Source organism: Anomaloglossus baeobatrachus, chromosome 5 (assembly GCF_048569485.1).
Source record: "Anomaloglossus baeobatrachus isolate aAnoBae1 chromosome 5, aAnoBae1.hap1, whole genome shotgun sequence".
NCBI classification, from domain to species: Eukaryota; Metazoa; Chordata; class Amphibia; order Anura; family Aromobatidae; genus Anomaloglossus; species Anomaloglossus baeobatrachus.
The window spans coordinates 499,673,482-499,693,804 of record NC_134357.1 but is presented as its reverse complement, the minus strand read 5'-3'; the positions used below and the strand labels follow the sequence as shown (position 1 = coordinate 499,693,804).

General features: G+C 40.4%; 1 protein-coding gene across 1 annotated transcript; it reads right to left on the bottom strand.

Moving 5' to 3' along the window:
• Positions 1-309: 309 nt before the first annotated feature.
• Positions 310-11,974, bottom strand: LOC142311923 (uncharacterized). The gene is made up of 7 exons (XM_075350786.1): positions 11,862-11,974; positions 11,553-11,732; positions 11,347-11,470; positions 11,181-11,269; positions 10,105-10,182; positions 9,204-9,294; positions 310-5,305 (listed from the first exon to the last, which is right to left on the bottom strand). Exons 1-7 carry the CDS (start codon positions 11,940-11,942, stop codon positions 4,164-4,166), a joined length of 1,785 nt encoding a protein of 594 aa, XP_075206901.1. The 5' UTR covers positions 11,943-11,974; the 3' UTR covers positions 310-4,163.
• Between the last annotated feature and the right edge of the window lie 8,349 nt (positions 11,975-20,323).

Here is a 20,323-nt window from a genome sequence, read left to right as displayed (position 1 = left end):
AAAAGCACTTCAGGCGATGATGGATGAGGTGGTGGAACAGGAGGAAGGGGAGGAGGAACAGGGACCATTCACACCATTTTCAAGCCAATCGTCCACACATAGTTCGAAGCGTGGGTTCTTATACCTAGAGCGGCCAGGTACACAAAACCTTGGATTTGTGAGCAATCAATATGTTCATCTCTACTTAATACCTTTTAGTGCCATGTGTGTTGTTTTCTTTCTTCACTTTACCATTTCCACTGTCTTGCAAGTCTAAAATTGCTTTATTTGGCATTCTTGATGAAGAAGAATGGACACACTGAAAGCATATATTTTTGAGAGAAATTTTATTCTTCGCTCTTTAAATAACAGCGATGCATTGGATGGCTTACAAATCATTGTCATCAACAACTTTTTCAAAATATTAAATAGGCTGACATTTGATAACCATGTAATATATCTATATGGGGGATACCCAAATCTTGAAAAAAGTATTTTAGATGTAAAAGTATGGGATTTATCGTTAGCTTCTAACATTACTTTTTCTGAACATGCGTACGGAGTTATTCATATCAATATCCACCATAGTTACTTTCCTTGGCAAACAAATGCGTAACTGCAATTTCTTTTTTTTAACAGGTTTGTAATTGTTTTTTTTTTTAACATTGCAACATTGTAAATTTATGTGTCTAGGATTCTTATTCTGAATATTTTGGCCCCAATAAATCATTTTTAGGTTTCTTTTTACATCGCTTTCCTTTTTCGTCTTGTGGTATTAATTGCTGTATTTGCTGCCAAATTCATCAAAAAACAGACAAATAATGAACTTGTTTCAATGTTAAAAATTGGCTTTTCTTCTGTCTTGAACTGTTCTTGCGACTTTTGAAGCCAAAAGTCACACTTTGGCCCTGAGAGTCACAAATATTGGGCAAATGTTTTTCCATACTTGAGAATACATCAGGAGGAGACTAGAGTGTATTTGCACAAAGTATTGTAGCTTTTTCAAAAGTTGCAATTGATGAATGTAATACATATGGAATTGCTAAACTCTGCCCAAGAAGTGGAAAACACCCAAACAACAAAAAAATAAAAAGGTGAGCACATACACTGTGTGCAGAATTATTAGGAAAGTTGTATTTTAGATGATTTTTTTTATTATTGATCAACAATTATGTTCTCAATCAACCCAAAAGACTCATAAATATCAACGCTTAATATTTTTGGAAGTTGGGGTTGTTTTTTTTTAGATTTGGCTATCTTAGGAGGATATCTGTTTGTGCAGGTAACTATTACTGTGCAGAATTATTAGGCAACTTAATAAAAACCAAATATATTCCCATCTCACTTGTTTATTTTCACCAGGTAACCAATATAACTGCACAAAATTTAGAAATAAACATTTCTGACATGCAAAAACAAAACCCAAAAAATTAGTGACCAATATAGCCACCTTTCTTTTTGATAACACTCAACAGCCTACCATCCATAGATTCTGTCAGTTGCTTGATCTGTTTACAATCAACACCGCATGCAGCAACCACCACAGCCTCCAGACACTGTTCCTAGAGGTGTACTGTTTTCCCTCCCTGTTGATCTCACATTTTATGAGGGACCACAGGTTCTCTACATGGGGTTCAGATCAGGTGAACAAGGGGGCCATGTCATTATTTTTTTATCTTTTAGACCTTTACTGGCCAGCCACGTTGTGGAGTAGTTGGATGCATGTGATGGAGCATTGTCCTGCATGAAAACCATGTATTTCTTGAACGATTCTGACTTATTCCTGTACCACTGCTTGAAGAAGTTGTCTTCCAGAAACTGGCAGTAGGTCAGGGAGTTGAGCTTCATTCCATCCTCAACCCAAAAAGGTCCCACAAGTTCATCTTTGATGATACCAGCCCATACCAGTACCCCACCTCCACCTTGCTGGCGTCTGAGTCGCAGTGGAGCTCTCTGCCCTTTACTGATCCAGCCTCTGGCCCATCCATCTGGCCCATCCATCTAGAGTCACTTTCATTTCAGCAGTCCATAAAACCTTTGAAAAATCAGTCTTAAGATATTTCTTGGCCCAGTCTTGATGTTTTATCTTATGTTTCTTGTTCAAAGGTGGTTGTTTTTCAGCCTTCCTTACCTTGGCCATTTCCCTGAGTATGGCACACCTTGTGCTTTTTGATACTGCAGTAACATTGTAGCTCTGAAATATGGCCAAACTGGTGGCAAATACCATCTTGGCAGCTTTATGCTTGATTTTCCTCAATTCATGGGCAGTTATTTTGCACCCTTTTTGCCCAACACGCTTCTTGCGACCCTGTTGGCTATTTGCCATGAAACGCTTGATTGCTCAGTGATCACGCTTCAAAAGTTTGGCAATTTCAAGACTGCTGCATCCCTCTGCAATACATAATTTTGGACTTTTCAGATCCTATCAAATCTCTCTTCTGCCTCATTTTGCCAAAGGAAATGAAGTTGCCTAATAATTAAGCACACCTTATATAGGGTGTTGATGTCATTACACCACACCCCTCCTCATTACAGACATGCACATCAACTGATTTACTTAATTGGTAGTTGGTTCTCAAGCTTATACAGCTTGGAATAGGACAACATGTATAAAAAGTATCATGTGATCAAAATACTCATTTGCCTAATAATTCTGCACACAGTGTATACAGTCATGACCAAAAGTGTTGTCACTCCGTATTGATTGAAATTGTTCCATAAAATGAAGTTTTTCTCCCAGAAAATTATTGCAATTACACATGTTTTTTATACACATTTATTTCCTTTGTGTGTATTGAAACAGAAAAAAAAAGAAAAATACAAGTTTAGAACCCATGGCAATAGTTAATTTCCCTAGATGTGGACGGCAGAGAAAAACTGCGGATGGTGGATAAGCTGCCCCAAACAAGTCCCAAAGAAATTCAAGCTGGTCCGCAGGCTCAGGGGTCATCAGTGTCAGTGCAAAATATACATCGACATTTTAATGAAACACTATGCAGCAGACCCAGGAGGACCCCACTGCTGACACAAAGACATAATAAAGCTAAACTGCAGTTTGCCAAAATGTACGTAAGCCAAACTCATTCTGGCAAATCGTCTTGTGGACAGATGAGACCAAGGTAGAGTTTTTTGGTAAAGCACATCATTCGGTTTACTGAAAACAGAATGAGGCCTACAAAGAAAAGAACACAGTACCTACAGTCAAACATGGTGGATGTTCAAAGATGTTTTGGGGCTGTTTTGCTGCCTCTGGCACTGGGTGCCTTGACTGTGTGAAATCAGAAGATTACCAAAGGATTTTGTGTCGCAATGTAGTGCCCAGTGTCAGAAAGTTGTATTTACATCCATGGGTGTTCCAGCAAGACAATGACCCCAAACTACTTCAAGAAGCCCCAGAAACAGATGAAAAAGCGCTGGAGAGTTCTGAAGTGACAGCAATGAGTCCGTATCTAAATCCCACTGAATACCTGTGGAGAAAATTGCTGTTGGGAAAAAGTGCCTTCAAATAGGAGAGATCTGGAGCAGTTTACAAAACAAGAGTGGTCCAAAATTCCAGGTGAGAGGAATAAGAAGCTTGTTGATGGTTACAGGAAGAGTTTGATTGCAGTTATTTATTCCAAAGGGCGTACAACCAAATATTAAGTTGAGGGTGCCAACTATTTTGTCTGGCTCATTTTTGGAGTCGTGTAAGAAATTATGTCCAAATTTTCTTTTTTTTCCTTTTTTGTGTTGTTCCAATACACACAAAGGAAATAACAATGTGTATAACAAAACGTGTGATTGCAATAATTTTCTGGGAGAAATACTTAATTTTCTGGATCAATTTCAAGGGTGCCAACTCTTTTGGTCGTGACTGTAAAACAGACTTCAAAAAGGTGCAAAAAGAATAATGGTCGGAGTTCAAACAAAAAAGGACGCAAAGCACAAACAACAGGCGCAAAGGTAATGATGAACGGGGCCTTTTTTATATTGTTTTGTGTAAAATAATAAAAATAAATTAAATAAATAATAATTAAAATAGTATATTAACAATATGCATATGCAACATTCTTTTTTGCACACAATTTCAGAATATTTCTTTTTTTGTATGGCATGTGACTTTAACTTCAATGTAACTGTTCAAGTTTTATTTTTTTGTGAACTTTTTGTTCTGCAAATAAAATTGTGTAAAAGAAAAAAAATGTCTACTGCACTGTATGAGTTTTCTGATGCTTAAGCAGATATGATTTGTAGGTAAAACACTTCCCACAATCTGAACATGAAAGTGTTTTTCCTGCGTGAGCTCTTTGATGAGCAAATAAAGAGGAATTTTGCGCAAAACACTTTCCACATACGTTACATGAAAACGGTTTCTCTCCGGTGTGAATTCGTTGATGTGCAATAAGAACTGAATTCTGGTTAAAACATTTCCCACATTCTAAGCAGGAAAATGGTTTCTCCCCTGTGTGGATTCTCAGATGTGTAATAAGTTTAGATTTATCGCCAAAACATTTCCCACATTCTGAACATGGAAATGGCTTCTCCCCTGTGTGAATTCTCCGATGTTTAACTACAGATGATTTCTGGTTAAAACATTTCCCACATTCTGAACAGGAAAATGGTTTGTCCCCTATATGGGTTCTCTGATGTCTAACAAGATGTGATTTCTCTGCAAAACATTTTCCACATTCTGGGCATGAAAATGGCTTCTCCCCAGTGTGAGCTCTTTTATGAGCATAGAAAGATGCATTTTGGCGAAAACACTTTCCACATTCAGGACATGAAAATGGTCTCTCTCCTGTGTGAATTCTCTGATGAGTAACTAAAGCTGATTTCTGATTGAAACATTTCCCACATTCTGAACATGAAAATGGCTTCTCCCCTGTGTGACTTCTTTGATGTTGAACAAGATATAATTTCTCTTTAAAAGATTTTCCACATTCTGCACATGAAAATGGTGTCTCACTTTTGTGAATCATCTGGTGTTCATCAAGATCAGATTTCTGAGAAAAATGTCTCCCACATGTAAAACATAAAAATGGATTCTCTGTGTGAATTTTCTGATGTCTAAATAAAACGGATTTCTTCTTAAAACATTTCCCACATTCTGGACATAAAAATGGCTTCTCTTCTCTGTGAGGTCTTTGATATTCAAAATCTCTCCTGCTATCTTCAATTTGCTTAACAGTCGGAAATGAAGCAGAAAATGAAAGATCTTTGCTGCAAAGGGTTGAAAGTATTTCTGGAATACTGGCATGTTCCTTATATAGATCTGATATGATACAATGATCTTCTGCTTTAAAAACTGAAATGAACTGATGTTCCTCTGAGCTCCTAGTAAATACATCTGAAAAAAAAATAAAATCAATTTTATTATTGTTCAATAACACTGCTGCAAAGTTATAGACATTCTAATATTTTACACATGTTGAAAGCTTTCTATAAAAAAATTTCTGCTATGCTCAACTTCTGCTGCTGAAGCTATATCATGGTGCATTGTCTGATCCATGTCTTTCTGAAGTTAAAGGGGTATTTCCATCTCCAAGATCCTACCTCAATATGTAGTAGGTATAATAATATTAGCAAATACCTACAATATAGTTCTCCTGATATAGCCATGTCTCTTACTTCATGCGCAGGGCATTGCAGCTTACCGTATTTTTCGGACTATAAGACGCACCTGACCATAAGACGCACCCTGGTTTTAGAGGAGCAAAATAGGAAAATAAAATTTTAAGCAAAAAATGTGGTCATGACACACTGTTATGGGGCGAGGACCTGCTGCTAATACTGTTATGGGGGTAATGTCCCCAAATTCTCTACTAAGCTACCCCAGCCTGGTAATGATCCTCCTGCCTTGCATATACAGTATATGTCCCTCATCCTGGTATAGCCCCCATCCTGCTATATACCGTCATCCTGGCATATGGCCGCATCCTGATATATACTGGCATATGGCCGCATCCTGCTATATACCCCATCCTGGCATATGGCCCCATCCTGCTATATAACCCATCCTGGCATATGGCCCCATCCTGCTATATACCTCCATCCTGCTCACATACCCCCATCCTGCTCAAATACCCCCATCCTGCTCAGAATATACCCCCATCCTGCTCAGAATATACCCCCATCCTGCTCAGAATATACCCCCATCCTGCTCATATACCCCCATCCTGCTCATAATATACCCCCATCCTGCTATATGCCCTCATCCTGCTATACACCCCCATCCTGGTATACGGCCCGCAACCTGTGGCACATAAAAAAAAATAAACGTTCATACTCACCTTACCTCACTCCCTGCAGCATCGCTCCTCCTCCATCTGTGTCAGCAGCAGTGCCGCTGAGTGTAGCCGGCCACGATCCCTGCAGCATCGCGATGTCCTCCTGTCTGTGCCGGCTGCGTGTGGACACGTGCGCACAGCTATGACGTCATCTCTGTGCGCACCGCTAGTCTCCACACAGCTGCCGACGGCACAGACAGGAGGACATCGCGGTGCTGCAGGGATCGTGGCCGGTGAGTGTAGTGATTCACTGCACCCCGCATTGATGATGATGCTCGGGGGGCAGTGAATACAGCCGCACATGATCACTCCAGGCTGTAGTTGCCAGGGGTGATCATGCGGGCAGGCTGTTTAATATGCGCGCTTTACCCGCCCATCACCCCGCCCACCTGTCAGCGCCGGCTTCAGCGCTGAGAGATGATGGGCGTGCATATTAAATGACCGGATCCACGTGGTCATGGCAGGTGCTGCTACAGCCTACTCGTGCTGCCGATGACCCGCTCCACCGCAGCACCCTCATTCCCCGCAGCCCTACATTCAGACTATAAGACGCACCCCCCACTTTCCCCCAATATTTGGGGGGGGAAAGTGCGTCTTATAGTCCGAAAAATACGGTAGATATCTATGGTTGCGACAACAAGCAACTAACTGTGACTATATATGAGTGGACGTAACCATGGATACCTAAATGGAATGCCCTGCACATGAGGTAAAAGACATAGCTATATTTGGAGAACTATACTACATTTCTAATTGGAGGTATTTGCTAATATTATTATTATTACACCTACTACATTGGATCTCGGAGATGAGAATAACCCTTTAACAATTATATTGGATAGCAAATTGGACAGGAGTTACTCTTTAGGCAAATTTACTATTGCACCCGGTTGATGATGGTGTATCCTCAGTCTGTGTATCTGTACTATTATATGAATTGTTTTGATTTAACTTATGTTGGTTTTGTATCACTTTATGTTTTGATAGTTCGATTTGTCAAAGGCCAACAGGCCGGAACGTCATGAATGACGGACATGACATTGTACAGCACTATTTACTGAACAATTGTTTTGAACCAATAAAAAGAAATGAGAATATAGTATTCCTTTTGCCTTTGTTTTTTTGGGGTACATATAGTGTGCCGGAGTTCACTCTTTTTACGGCTTTTCAATAGAGGCTGTCATTTGGACATGAAGAAAAACACACTATGTGGCCATTATGACTTGTAGTCTGCATTTTTTTCCCATGTTCTCTTTCTGCATGAACTATGGGGTGAGAGAATACACTCACTAGGAAGCTGCAAAAGATCATTTTGTGTGTCTTCATGCCTGTCGCTCTTTATTCAATAAGCTGATAGTCCATATTGTTTTGATGAAGACAGATTTTAGCTTATCCATACTACAATACTTTCCGTTTTGGGCTATGTGCACGTTTTTGTTGCATTTTGATGTACAGATTTGTCACAGAACCTAAAGGGTGTTCTGAAGCCTGCAAAGTCAATGAGATTCCTGAAGGCTCTTGTACATGTTGAGTATTTTCTCCTTGCAGATTGGATGCAGCATGTCTATTCTGTCATTTTTTTTGCTGCAGATTTCAACCATACTACTGAATGCGAAAAGCCAAACAAAAAATGCATGGCGGAAATACGCGTTTTTGCTGCTGCGTTTTTGTTCTTGCCAAGAGATGCACCAAATACTTAACGTGAGCACATACCACTGATTCACTTTCCCGTGCTTAGACAGAGTAATGTTACCACATCTCCTGGGTAGGGGAGGAAGCAAAAACATATACAGACCTTACAGCATGGGATTGTAAATAATTCTTTCTTTGAGGTAAAACATTTATTTAAAACAGGCAGGGAAATGCTTTACCTCACAAAATGAATCAGCTGTGGTCTCATGCTGTGGTACCAGTATACTCATTTTTTTTTTTTGCTTCCTCCCCTGGCCAGGAGATGTGGTATGATCAGACCATGTCCCTAAACGGTCAGACACAGCCATTACACAGTACACAGCAGGGACACATTTATAAAATTATTTCCACACAGGAACATTATTCTTAAACACATCCAATTGTGGAAATTATTATTTTTCCAAGATCTATTGATTAAAATTAACTTTGTTCGTGGGAAAACCCCTTTAAGGGTTGCCATAATCCAAAATAAAGAGTGTGTGAGTTTATGAGGGGAGGGATTATTTTAATTAGTTTATCTATTATTTATACCGCAGAGATTTTCTATGTAAGAAGAATGTGTGACTGTACTAGACGGATGATGGTCTAAATTGATGACCATTTACTAAGTTGTAATGCTGTACTATCCTTATTAAAGCGATGTATTGAAGATTTCTCGCTCCATCCTATGTGTAACAATGCAGAATGAGATATCAGACAAATCAATAAGTGAGTACACCTGATGACTCCGTTCTGTAACCCTTATATCTATTTTCTTGAATGATCTTCTAAATGGATTCATGACCAAATCTGAACTCTGCGTCTTATCATTTGATTACTGTGGGGGAATATTATAATTACGAAAGAGTTGTCTGAGGAGTGGATAATTCGTCTGCGCTGGACCACAATGGAGGCTTCTCTGTGAATGACATAGGATGCATCATGCACACGGGGCTGGGCAGGAGGACAGAGGTCCCACAAGATGGAGGAGGCGCCAGACCAAGAGCTGTGACACCTATAGGATCGGACCCACCCCCTAGGTGAGTAATGTAAAGCTGTTTTTTACTTTATACAGAGCGGCCTGGGCTCTTATATACAGTATTCTGGAATATAAGAGCTCACTGGTGGTGGCCGCAGCTCATAAGGAAAAAAACCTGGTGACAGGTTCCCTATAAAAAAAAAACCTGTTTGAACATACTCATAAAAATCTAGCACATAATTGTATGTCAGTGACTGCATAAAATCTGTGCACTTAATTGTTACCCGCACTTAGTGGTCACTACTCACCTGTGTGGTTATCTGTAGGAATATCCTCTTTACACCAGTCATCACAGCTCACATATTTCCCTGTAGCATTAATATGGGTCAGATCTTCACCCTGAAACAAATACTGTAAAAGTTAGACAAATTTTGAGTGCAAGAAAAGATAATAATTAGCACGATGACCATAAAATATCTTAATTGGGAAATAGGCAGTATTAAATCTAAAATGTTAAAAAAGTGGACAGGGTGCTACTTCCCATGTACAGAAAAGGTTTCGCAATGCATACAAAGAACAAGCAGGGTGTATATTAGGGAAAGCACTCACTACCATAAATGACATGCACATAATATTTTAATGATGGGTCATAAAAGATAGTCGTATACCAAATACAAGCCAAAGCGCAGACAATAATAGGTGTACAACCCAGGATATATAAGAAAAACAAACAAAATACCTCTCCCTTTGGACACAGAAATACAATACAGAATTCTTAAAGTGATCGGTACTCCACTGTAACAATGGTGCACAAGAAGGGTAAATAGTGCAAAATCAGCGTAAAACCGGTACTCTAGGAAGGTATAACCTTATATCTTTATTTCACCACACTGATCCAACTGAACGTTTCAGCTCATCGTGAGCTGTGGAAACATTTGGATGAGCTGATAGTTCAGTCGGATCAGTTAGATGCAATAAAGATATAAGGTGACACGTTAGTGTCGGGACTTCGCTGATTTTGCACAGAAATACAATATGACCTAGCAAGGAATTCCTGATATCTAAATAAATCCTTAGGCAACCAACAAATTTCTATGTATGATGTAAGTATATACAATACAAAAAATATAAAGATATACAAAATATCAATATAAAAGGTGGCACTTTTAAAACGGCTATCACAGAATTTGTGCTAGCCACTCTATTTACCAGATTCCAGGGGTTGAGTTCGCAGAGTAGGCTGCTGGCCGGTGGTGCAGGCTTGAAGGAGTAGATAGGTTGCTGTGGCTGAACCAGGAGGGTAGACAAGGTACCAAAGGGAAATACAGGAAAATAGGCAAGATCAAAACAGTAATAACACAGACTACATGAGCTGTAGAAGAGATGTAAACCAGGGCTAATAAAACTATATCCGTCAAATCCCAGCAGTATGTTGGGAGTATAAGTAGGGTGTGGTAATGTCCTATTGGCTAAAGCAATGAGTGTGTCCAGATTAGTCCAGCTGGACAGGACACACACACACACACACACACACACACAATACAATTGTTTCTGTTGAGCCTAAACAGAATGGAAAAACACATATAGAAGGGAAAGAGCACTGGGGCTAAAAGGGAAAAATGTATTTACAAATCCAAATAAAGAAGTCTGTCTAAAACAGAAAGATAAGGAGGGTTCAGTTCTCAAAGGTTTAGCCAAGACAAGGTTTCCTCAGGGATAACTCAATTGTGCACTGTGATACATTTCATGGAGATCAAATAAAAATACAAAGCACCTGTTTTTTGTGCAGGAAAAAGGAATCAGAAACACATATACCCAGAAAAAAATGGATGGTAGTGAAAACCTCGTCCCAGAGAAGCTCTATGGGATTAAGATCTGGGGACTATGAATGCCGGAACCCATCAGTAGAAACTTGTCCTCTATAACCACATTCTCAGGATACTCTTTTTGCCATTGTACAGAAAAACCCCACAAGGTCAGCGGTTTTAGAATTAGTGGCCCACTCTAATCTAGCATCATGCCATGTTCAAAGTCACTCAGATTGCTCAATTTTTCCATTCTAAAATTATTTCACACTGAAAACTGATATATGGAGAACAATTCCCTTGCATTCTTGTTTTCTGGAATAATTTTAACACCGAGAAGCTCCAATCACAAAAAGGCCGATGTCTCTAATAAACTGGCCGTTCAGTGTATAAAACTAGTGGATGAAACGAGACTGAACACAAGATCTTTAGAGCCTACACATCATAGGGAAAATTTCTTGGCAAGTTCTCTCCATCTACCTGAAGAACATTGTGATTTTCTTGTTTACAGTCCTGTGAAAGAAGACGACAGGGACATCTCTCTGGTGTTGTCCTCTCACTGGATAGAACTGGAGGAAACACATACAGGCATTGAATTCATTCTTTACATAATTATAGGCCGTGTGTATTTAGTCCTGTCGATTACCTGGTGAAGTGAGGGGCTGGGAAACCTCCATCATAACGTCCTTGTACAGGTCTTTGTTTCCTTCTAAATACTCCCACTCCTCCATGGAGAAATAGACGGTGACATCCTGACACCTTATAGGAACCTGACACATACAATGATACCGTCATGCCCCGATCCCTTCATAGCGTTACTGTATAATGTCCCAGCATTCCCAGCAGTGTCACCTCTCCAGTCAGCAGCTCAATCATCTTGTAGGTGAGTTCTAGGATCTTCTGGTCATTGATGTCCTCATGTATCAGGGGGTGAGGTGGAGGCCCCGTGATTGGGCTCAGGGGTCTTCCCCATCCCTCAGAAACAGGGTCCTGACAGCGATCACTAGAGGTTTTCTTCACTACTGTGTAATCCTGGATATGGAGAGACACATTAATAAATCTCACTACAGACATTTCCAGAGTCCTCACCTCTCCAGTTCTGTCCATCTGTTATTCCCATAGATAAGAATGATGTAATGTGACGTCATCAGAATCTCTCACCTCTCCAGTAAGCCGGAAGAGGATCTCTAGGGTGAGGTGTAATATCCTCTCTGCTATCTTTTCCTTGTCCCTATCCATCATTGATGGGTCAAAAGGAGGATCCAATATTGTGGAGACCTGAATGGGGAGAAATTGAGTCTAAGTAACATCATAAAGAATCTGATGTAATAATATAATTAATGGAGATAATAGGCGGAAACATGAAAAGATACAGTCATGACCGAAAGTGTTTGCACCCTTAAAATTGTTTCAGAAAATGAAGTATTGTTCCCAAACATTATTATAAAAAAAAGTCAAAATTAGACATAGTGTCACACAAAATTCAAAAAGTGGGCCAGCCAAATATTTGACACCCTTAACTTATTTTCATGTCAAGTTTGTAACAAATATAAGTGACTTAGTAAAGATTTAGTTTAGCATAATCAGATGAGGCCATAAGATCCACCTACGGTATATCTGTTGATTTGAATTACCTGCTGGATGGAAAATTAATTGTTCAGGGTAACTGTTAGGGGTGAAGAACTCAACAAGCCCCAAATCTATAGGAATTTCTGCGGATGTCCTGTATTCTGATACTGTTATTTCATATGGGATGATTGTGTTAACTAGATCTATCCAGGACTGTAAAGTAGAGATATCATTTTTCTAGCAAGGAACATGGTTTCCGAAGGAAATTCTCATGTGTTGACTCCCTGCTTTTTCCTCAAAAACACTAAAGAGACGAATTATGCGATCAAGGAAATGGCAATGGAAATAAAGAAGAGGGCAAGGACTTGCCCATTAGTGATGAGCAAGCACTAAAATGCTCAAGTGCTCAGTATTTGAATTGAGCAGGTCTTATGCTCAAATGGGCTTGACTTGAGTACCGAGTATAATGGAAGTCAATGGGAAACTCAAGCATTTTTCTGGAAGACCCCCAAGGAGGGTTAGGATGTGTGCTAAAAATCACAAAGTGAATGTAAACAGTGCTCAAATGGAATGAGAACAGCATGTGGTAGACACTTGGACACCTCTATGACTCCCCGGTTGCTGCTGGGAACTAGGTTGTGAGAGTATTACTCCACTTTTACGGACTAACAATACAACATATAAAACCGAAGATAAAATGGATTTTACAAGAAAAAATATGTTAGGTAACATTCTTTCCCACATAATGCAAAATTATAAAAAATAAATAACGCATTCTCCACCCCTTAATAGCTGGGCCATCTCTCACTGTCGCCTATGACTACAGTAGATGATATAGTAGAGGGGGAAATAAAACTACAGCAGCTGGAAGTCTCTAGTAAATGTAATTTTAACATTTTACTACCTTATCATGTTTACTTTATGAAGTAGGAATTCTGAAACTCACAAAGCCTAAGCAGACAATGCAAGAATTGCCATAAACTAGAAGGAAGAGGGACTCTGATACACCCTGTATTAGACATAAAGGAGGGCCTCATACACATTCTGTTTTAATTGTTAGGTAGTTGGACTCCTAGACTCATAACGCCTATGTGCTAAGTGCAAGGGCTTCCAATAATTAGAAGAAGGGACTGCAATACACCCTGGTAGACATGTAGAGGAAGGCCTCAGAAAACATTTTTTTCCCATTTTTAAGGAGTTGGACTCCTAGACTAGTAAAGCCTATGCATTAAGTGCAAAGACTTAAAAACATTTACCCCTGGGCGTATACATCTATATATGTAAAAGAATTGTAGAGGTATGTTTCATACACATCCTGAAAAAGTTATGGAGGGTATAATATATACCTTGGAAAAATTAAGAGTGAGGGTAGCATTATGATCCTCTAAAAATTATGAGTAAGGGCTGCTTGTTTACCATCTTAAAATTTGGAGCAAGGGCCACTTGTTTATACTCTTAAAATTTGGCACGAGGGCCACATGATGAACCTCTAAAAGTTTGGAGTTGGTATGGTGGAGGAGAAGGATAAGAAAAAGAAGAAACCATGAACCGTGTACTCTTTTTAGAGTGGGAAGGCGTGCATGGGAATACAACAGAAAAAAAGAACATTTGAATTGGCTTTAGGTCCTGCTGCTGTTCTCCCATGGGGTTCAGAAGTGTGGGCCAATCCAGGCAGATGCACCTATCAGTTATTATGCCCCGGGTGGTACTAAAAGCCCGCTCTGACAAAACGCTAGCGGCAGGGCAGTCTAACACCTCTAAGGTACCAATAAAAACTCCAAGTCAACCTACAAAATACAAACCCTCACATGACTGTTGGCAGAAAAAATAAAAAAAGCTAGAGCCTTCAAAATTTGGTGATGCAAAAAAGCTGTATTTTGTAAAAAAGCATTTTTAGTGAGATAGTATACCAACTTAGAACAACTATATAAATCTGGTATAGCTGTAATCGTACTGACCTGAGGAGTAAAGATGCCCTATCATTTATACTACAAGATGAAGACCGGATAAAAATAGTAATAAAGCCAAAACTTCAACTGGTGTCGATTTGTTAATTCTGCCTCCAAAAAAAAATCGCAGTACAGCACAGCTCACATTTCTCCTGTGCTCTACACTGAGCATGGATTACGTGTAAATCTATGAAAATAAGATTCAAACAAAACCAAAAGGAAAATTCACTGTAATGAGGCAGAGGAAGTCACTTTCACCGCTCTTCTGGCCTGTGGTAAGGCGATGTTCTTCTTTTTACTTGTCTTTTTAGGCATGCACAAAAGTGTGGTCAATAACAATTTTGTGCACCTTTGAAATTACTGACACTATTGAATAGAGACCAAACGGAGTCCAGAGTAACTCTGCTGCTTCATTGGTGAATGGACCTGGGGGGTTTTCACCTGAATAACGTATTTCGTAGGTGTAAATGGAAACGCTAATGTAAGTGCTCAGCATGGAGCACAGGTTCAATGTGAACTGATCCAAAATGTTCTGTGCCTAAAATTACCACCAATAGCATTCAACTCAACACACAAGTCTCCACTCAGGTCCATCATCTGTTACTGGAAATATAGGGGGCTTCCACTCCACGTTACTGGCAGAACGAAGACTCTGGAAAAAAAAAGTGTTATGGCTCCCCCCCCCACCCACCCAAAGAAAGAAAAAAGAAAATCCAACAAAATCTGCACTCCCAAATCCAAATAACCTAAGGTAAACATGCCTGTTGCTATAGAAGGAGCTCCAGTTTCTCTTTCGTTATATTCATAGGCATGCAGGAAAGTTGAGAAGCGTTATTACTCCCTTGGTTCAGCGTGAACATGTAACTATTCTCTCGCCTCATCAGTAGTGTTGGAAACAAAAACATGTAGGAGCCCTCATACACAATTCGAAGACGAGCTGGGTTAACCAATCATCAAATAGGCAATGTGTCTGTCCTTAAAATTTGTCTTGACATCCATAAATTGAAACCTCTGCTTCTGAAGATCCACGGAGAAGTCTGGAAACACACAGACCGTAGCATTTTAGTGCTTAAGAGGACCTTTTTGCCTAGAAAAGGCAAAGAGCTGTGTCTCTATCCTTGCAATTTAGTAGACATAACAGTAAGGGCCTTGGATGAGGTGACTTTGTTTGGTCTCTGTGGACTCTTTCCACCACAAACACACAGAATTCATCTCCCAAATTAGATTTCTCCAGGAATAGTTCAGGGTGCTGTTCTTCTGATCTTTCTGGTAGACCAATGACACAAATGTTGTTGCAACGCATTTGGTTCTACAGGTCATCTTTTTTGCGCCAGGCGTTACTTGATCCAGCTATTTTAGACAACTTTGCAGCCAGAGAGTATTTTATTCTTGAGGGACGATGCCCTTATTTCAACTTCAGATATGTCGCCCCTTAAAGCTTGCATATCTTTACAAAGTAGTCCCACTTCAGAATACACCTCCTCTATCTTTTCTGTGAAGGAATGTTTACAAATGGATATGGCCTGTAACAATTGCTCAGAGACCTGGTAAAGGGTTAAGTCCTCTTGCCTCTCCTCCTCCACCTCATCATCTGGGGTTTTGGCAGTCGACAAAGCGTTACCCCTTATTGTATGAGGGTATCAAGCAGATCTCCACCAGCAAATTCCTTGAATTTGTCAGCCACATAGAAGCTTTTATTTTGTTTTACTATTGTAACAGTGTGAGATAAATGCAAGGATGCTATATATTGAGATCAACTTATACAAAGGATCGGCACTCCAAATCTTCTGGAATATTTTACACTTTATTCCACATCATACAGGCGTAAATAACGCGTTTCGGCTAATAGTGAGCCTTTTTACATCTATATCCCAGTTTCTCTGGGATATAGATGTAACTGGAATGACAGTTTGCTCAAGCCCAGTGCAGAATTCCTCCAAATTATTCCTTAGGAAAGAACATAAATAGTGGCCATATACTACTTGTCTCCAGATTTATATAAGAACACTCAAAGCAGCTCCTGTACCCACCAACAGGTTTTTATGATAACTCTTTTAAAGCTGTCCAGTAGAATCAAACTCCTGTATGGAGGTATTCAATGTAGGAGAAACAGCAGCAGGGCTAGGACCAGTTGCCCAAGGCATCCCACCACCTTCAATTTCTGCCCTACAGAAAGTCTATAGCACTTATGGGAAGTTTAATGAAGAGAGAGGCGTTCACAGGGAATTCACGAGGAGTTTCTCACCTCTCTTATGCTGTCTGACCTGGATATCAAGATATCCGCTATCCCCTCCACTTGTACCATCATCAGGAAAGTCAACATGCACATCGGACTGGAAGCCTACGGTAAGCGCTGGATTCTCCAGCAAGGCGATGTAATTGCCGCCATCTCCCCGTAGTCCTCTGTCAGAGAGATCTCTGTGAGGTCTGCCTGACCTGAGCCCTCAACAGAGCAGCTCCTCTGAAGCCTGGCAAGTAGCAAACACGTCAGGGAGGGACACCAAATATATAGGAATCCAAAGGATTAACACAGGATGGCAGGAGTTCCCCTCAGACATGTCTGCTCAGCACACGAGCATTGCCACTTGGTTGCACACCCTTTGGAATAAATATCTGCAATCGCTTCCTATAACCATCAACAAGTTTCTTACACCTCTCAACTGGAATTTTGGACTCTTCTTTTGCAAAATACTCCAGGTCTCTCAAATTTGAGGGGTGCCTTATCCCAACAGCAATTTTAAAATTTCTCCACAGGTGCTCAATGGGATTTAGATGCAAACGATTGCTGATTCTTCAGAACTCTCTAATGCTTTGTTTCCATCTATTTCTGGGAGCTTCTTTAAGTAGTTGCCATCCAAAATCCTGGGTAATCTTCAGAAATCATGATACCTTGCACACAGCTAAAGAACCCAGTGCCAGATGCAGCAAAACAACCCCAAAACATCTTTGAGCCTCCACCATATTGGTCTGTAGGTAGTGTGATATTTTCTTTGTAGGCCTCATTCATTTTTCAGTACACAGTAGAATTATGTACTTTACCAAAAAGCTCCATCTTGGTTTCATTTGTCCACAAGATGCTTTCCCAGAAAGATTTTGGCTTATTCATGTACACAGCATGTCATTTAATTCAAATGTTGACAAATGGTGCATCCGTGTCTGCGCAAACTGTGAGCCTGCAGAAGAGCTAGAATTTCTTTGGAAGTTGATTGGGGCGGCTTTTCCACCATCTGGACTATCCTGAGTGCAACATTTCATCATTTTTTCTCTGCCGTCCAGGGAGATGAGGTACAGTACCATGGGTTGTAAACGTCTTGATTATGTTGCGCACAGTGTAGAAATGAACATTAAGATCCCTGGGGATGAACTTGTAACCTTGATATTAATATTTTTCAATAATTTTGATTCTCAAGTTCCCAGACAGTTCTCTTCAACTCTCTCTGTTCTCCATACTTGGTGTGGCACACACAGACACACAATGCAAATATTGATTGACCGTCTTCCCTTTTTATTGGGTTCCTGGTGTGATTTTCATATTGCACACAACTGTTACTTGCCACAGGTGAATTTCAACGAACATCACATGCTTGAAACAAAGTTGTTTAAGACCTCCGTCACACATCCATGTCTCTGATACGTGAGACTTCCTTTGACCCATGTACTGGCAACACTGACGTTAGCCCACTAAAATCAATGGGCTTGGTTACACATCCGTATTTTGACTGTACTGAATACAGACCTGGAAGTAACAGCAGCGCTGGAGACAGGCAAGTATACCAGCTCATGCTGTCCGTATGCTATCCAGCTGTTACACGGACAGCACACAAAACACACACATGCACCTTCATCATGGACCATGCAAAACATTTTTGTTTTGCATGGATGTGTGAAGGAGGTCTAATCACAATTTTGGAATGTGACAATAATTTTGTACTTTCCATCTTTGAAATTATGTCCAATTTGCTTTTATTTGTCAGTGTTTTTGGTGTTGTTCCAATACACACAAAGCAAATAAAGATGTGCATAAAAAAAATGTGTAATCTGCAATAATTTTCTAGGAGAAATACCTCATTTTCTGGAACAATTTCAAGGATGCCAATACTTTTGGCCATGACTGTATAATGTGTAGCTGTTGTATTCTCTCCATCTTTGTACAGAGTCAGACTGGAACATTTACCATATTTTTCGGACTATAAGATGCATCGGACCATAAGACACACCCTGGTTTTAGAAGTGTAAAATAGGGAAAAAAAATTTGAAGCAAAAAGCAGACCCCCTCCTTCCTAGGATCATCATACTTACCAGCCCCGGGCATCTGTGTGGCTCCCAGATCTCCCTGTGATCTTTGGCGTGCGCTCCATGGAGGTGTGCTGCACGCCATCCTCCCCTGCGTCTGGACGACACATATACATCAGAACACACACTCACACAGCAGATAGTCATATACACAGCTATATACACACACACACAATCAGATTCCATATCATTCCTCCCTGTGATCTCTGTGCTTCACGCTGTCCTCTCCTGCGTCTGGCCGACTCACACATCAGAACGCACACTCACACATCAGAACAGACACATCAGTACGCACACTCACTCATCAGGACACACACTCACACATCAGAACACAGTCAAGAAATCGCACATACTGGTACAATCACGCGCGCACACTCACCACATACAGTGATACCACGTGCTTCCGACCATGTGACGCGGGACAGGTCCTGGAAGCTCAACGCAGTGCACAGCATCACAGGTCCTTACGCTGCCGAGAAGCAAGTGATATCGCTGGATGTGGTGAGTGTGTGGATGCGATCTGTAGTGCGATTGTGTGTATGCTTTCTCATGTGTGTGTGCACGTGTGTGTGTGTACAACCCGAACAGGTAAGCAGCCTTAGGCTTATTCCTCCACCACCACCAGGTGCCACATCATATATTTAGACTATAAGAAGCACCCCCCACTTTCCTCCAAAATTTGGAGGAAAAAAGAGTGTGTTTTATAGTCTGAAAAATACGGTAAATAATGTTTGTGTGCCGCTCCTTTCTGTTTGAGGACAAAGTATCTCACTTCTTTACATGAGCGGTATTGCTAATCAATGGTGCTGATGGTGATGGCATCATGTATGGCGCATGATATCTGTCAAGCATCACATCACACAGAAATATCATCACTTCAGCTAATACCGTAATGCTAAGTATATTATCTAGCTGAGTGCTTTTGCAATATCTGAATCTTATTTTGACCCAAGAATATCGGTAAAAATACATTGATATAAGGAGATGTAGTGCTATGTACGAGGGTTGAATAAAAAGTAAAGCCTCCACTTTTGTAACTTGGCTTTGATGAGAATATTTTAATAAATCAAACGCAGAAATAATCCTTAGAATGTGTTCTTTAATTACAGATATTCACTTTTGCCAACGATGAACAAGTTTTCTGAAGCCGTTACAGAAGAAGTCGACACTCTCCAGCCTTTCACAGTTCACTCAAGTTTGTCATCAGATGCATAGTGATGTCCCCATAGAGCTCCTTTCATTATTGAGAACAGATGGAAGTCAAACGGCACCAAATCTGGACTACATAGAGGATGCCGTAAGGTGGTGAGCTTCAGTCTCATTATGCTTGTAATGTCTCTCGAAGTGATCTGACGAGCCTCCTGAATCGGTCAATGTTTTGCATGTTTAAGTAGTTGCTGTCACAGGATGCCCACCTCTTTCTTTGTCAGGCAAGTCAGACGTTCCATCCTCACCATCTTTAAATTTACTGGCCCAACGACGCACAGTGCTCACATCAACACAAACAACACGAATGGTTTGCGTTCTCTGATGAATTTCCTTTGGGGTGACACCTTCTGCTATCAAAAATTCAATGATAGCAAGTTGCTTAAATCGTACTGACCGATCGTCTGGGCAGAGTTCTATTCTATACACTGTAACAACACAACCGTTCATTGCTAAGGTTTCCCACCAACTTGACTTGTAGAGAAGTCAACTGAACAATCCCGTATTTGCCACATACCAGTGCTGCCATCTGCTGAGGATTTACGAAGGTGGTGGCATTACTTTCCATTTCAACCCACGTACTAGTACAATGTACCTGTAAAGAAG

What these genes read in the sequence shown, in the direction of transcription:
- LOC142311923 (XM_075350786.1), bottom strand. Translation starts at nt 11,942, where the DNA reads ATGATGGATAGGGACAAGGAAAAGATAGCAGAGAGGATATTACACCTC. An exon ending in AAAATCACAATGTTCTTCAG is followed by an intron (nt 10,183 to 11,180) that starts GTAGATGGAGAG and finishes CTCCTGGTTCAG; the next exon opens with CCACAGCAACCTATCTACTC. An exon ending in AACTCAACCCCTGGAATCTG is followed by an intron (nt 9,295 to 10,104) that starts GTAAATAGAGTG and finishes TATTTGTTTCAG; the next exon opens with GGTGAAGATCTGACCCATAT.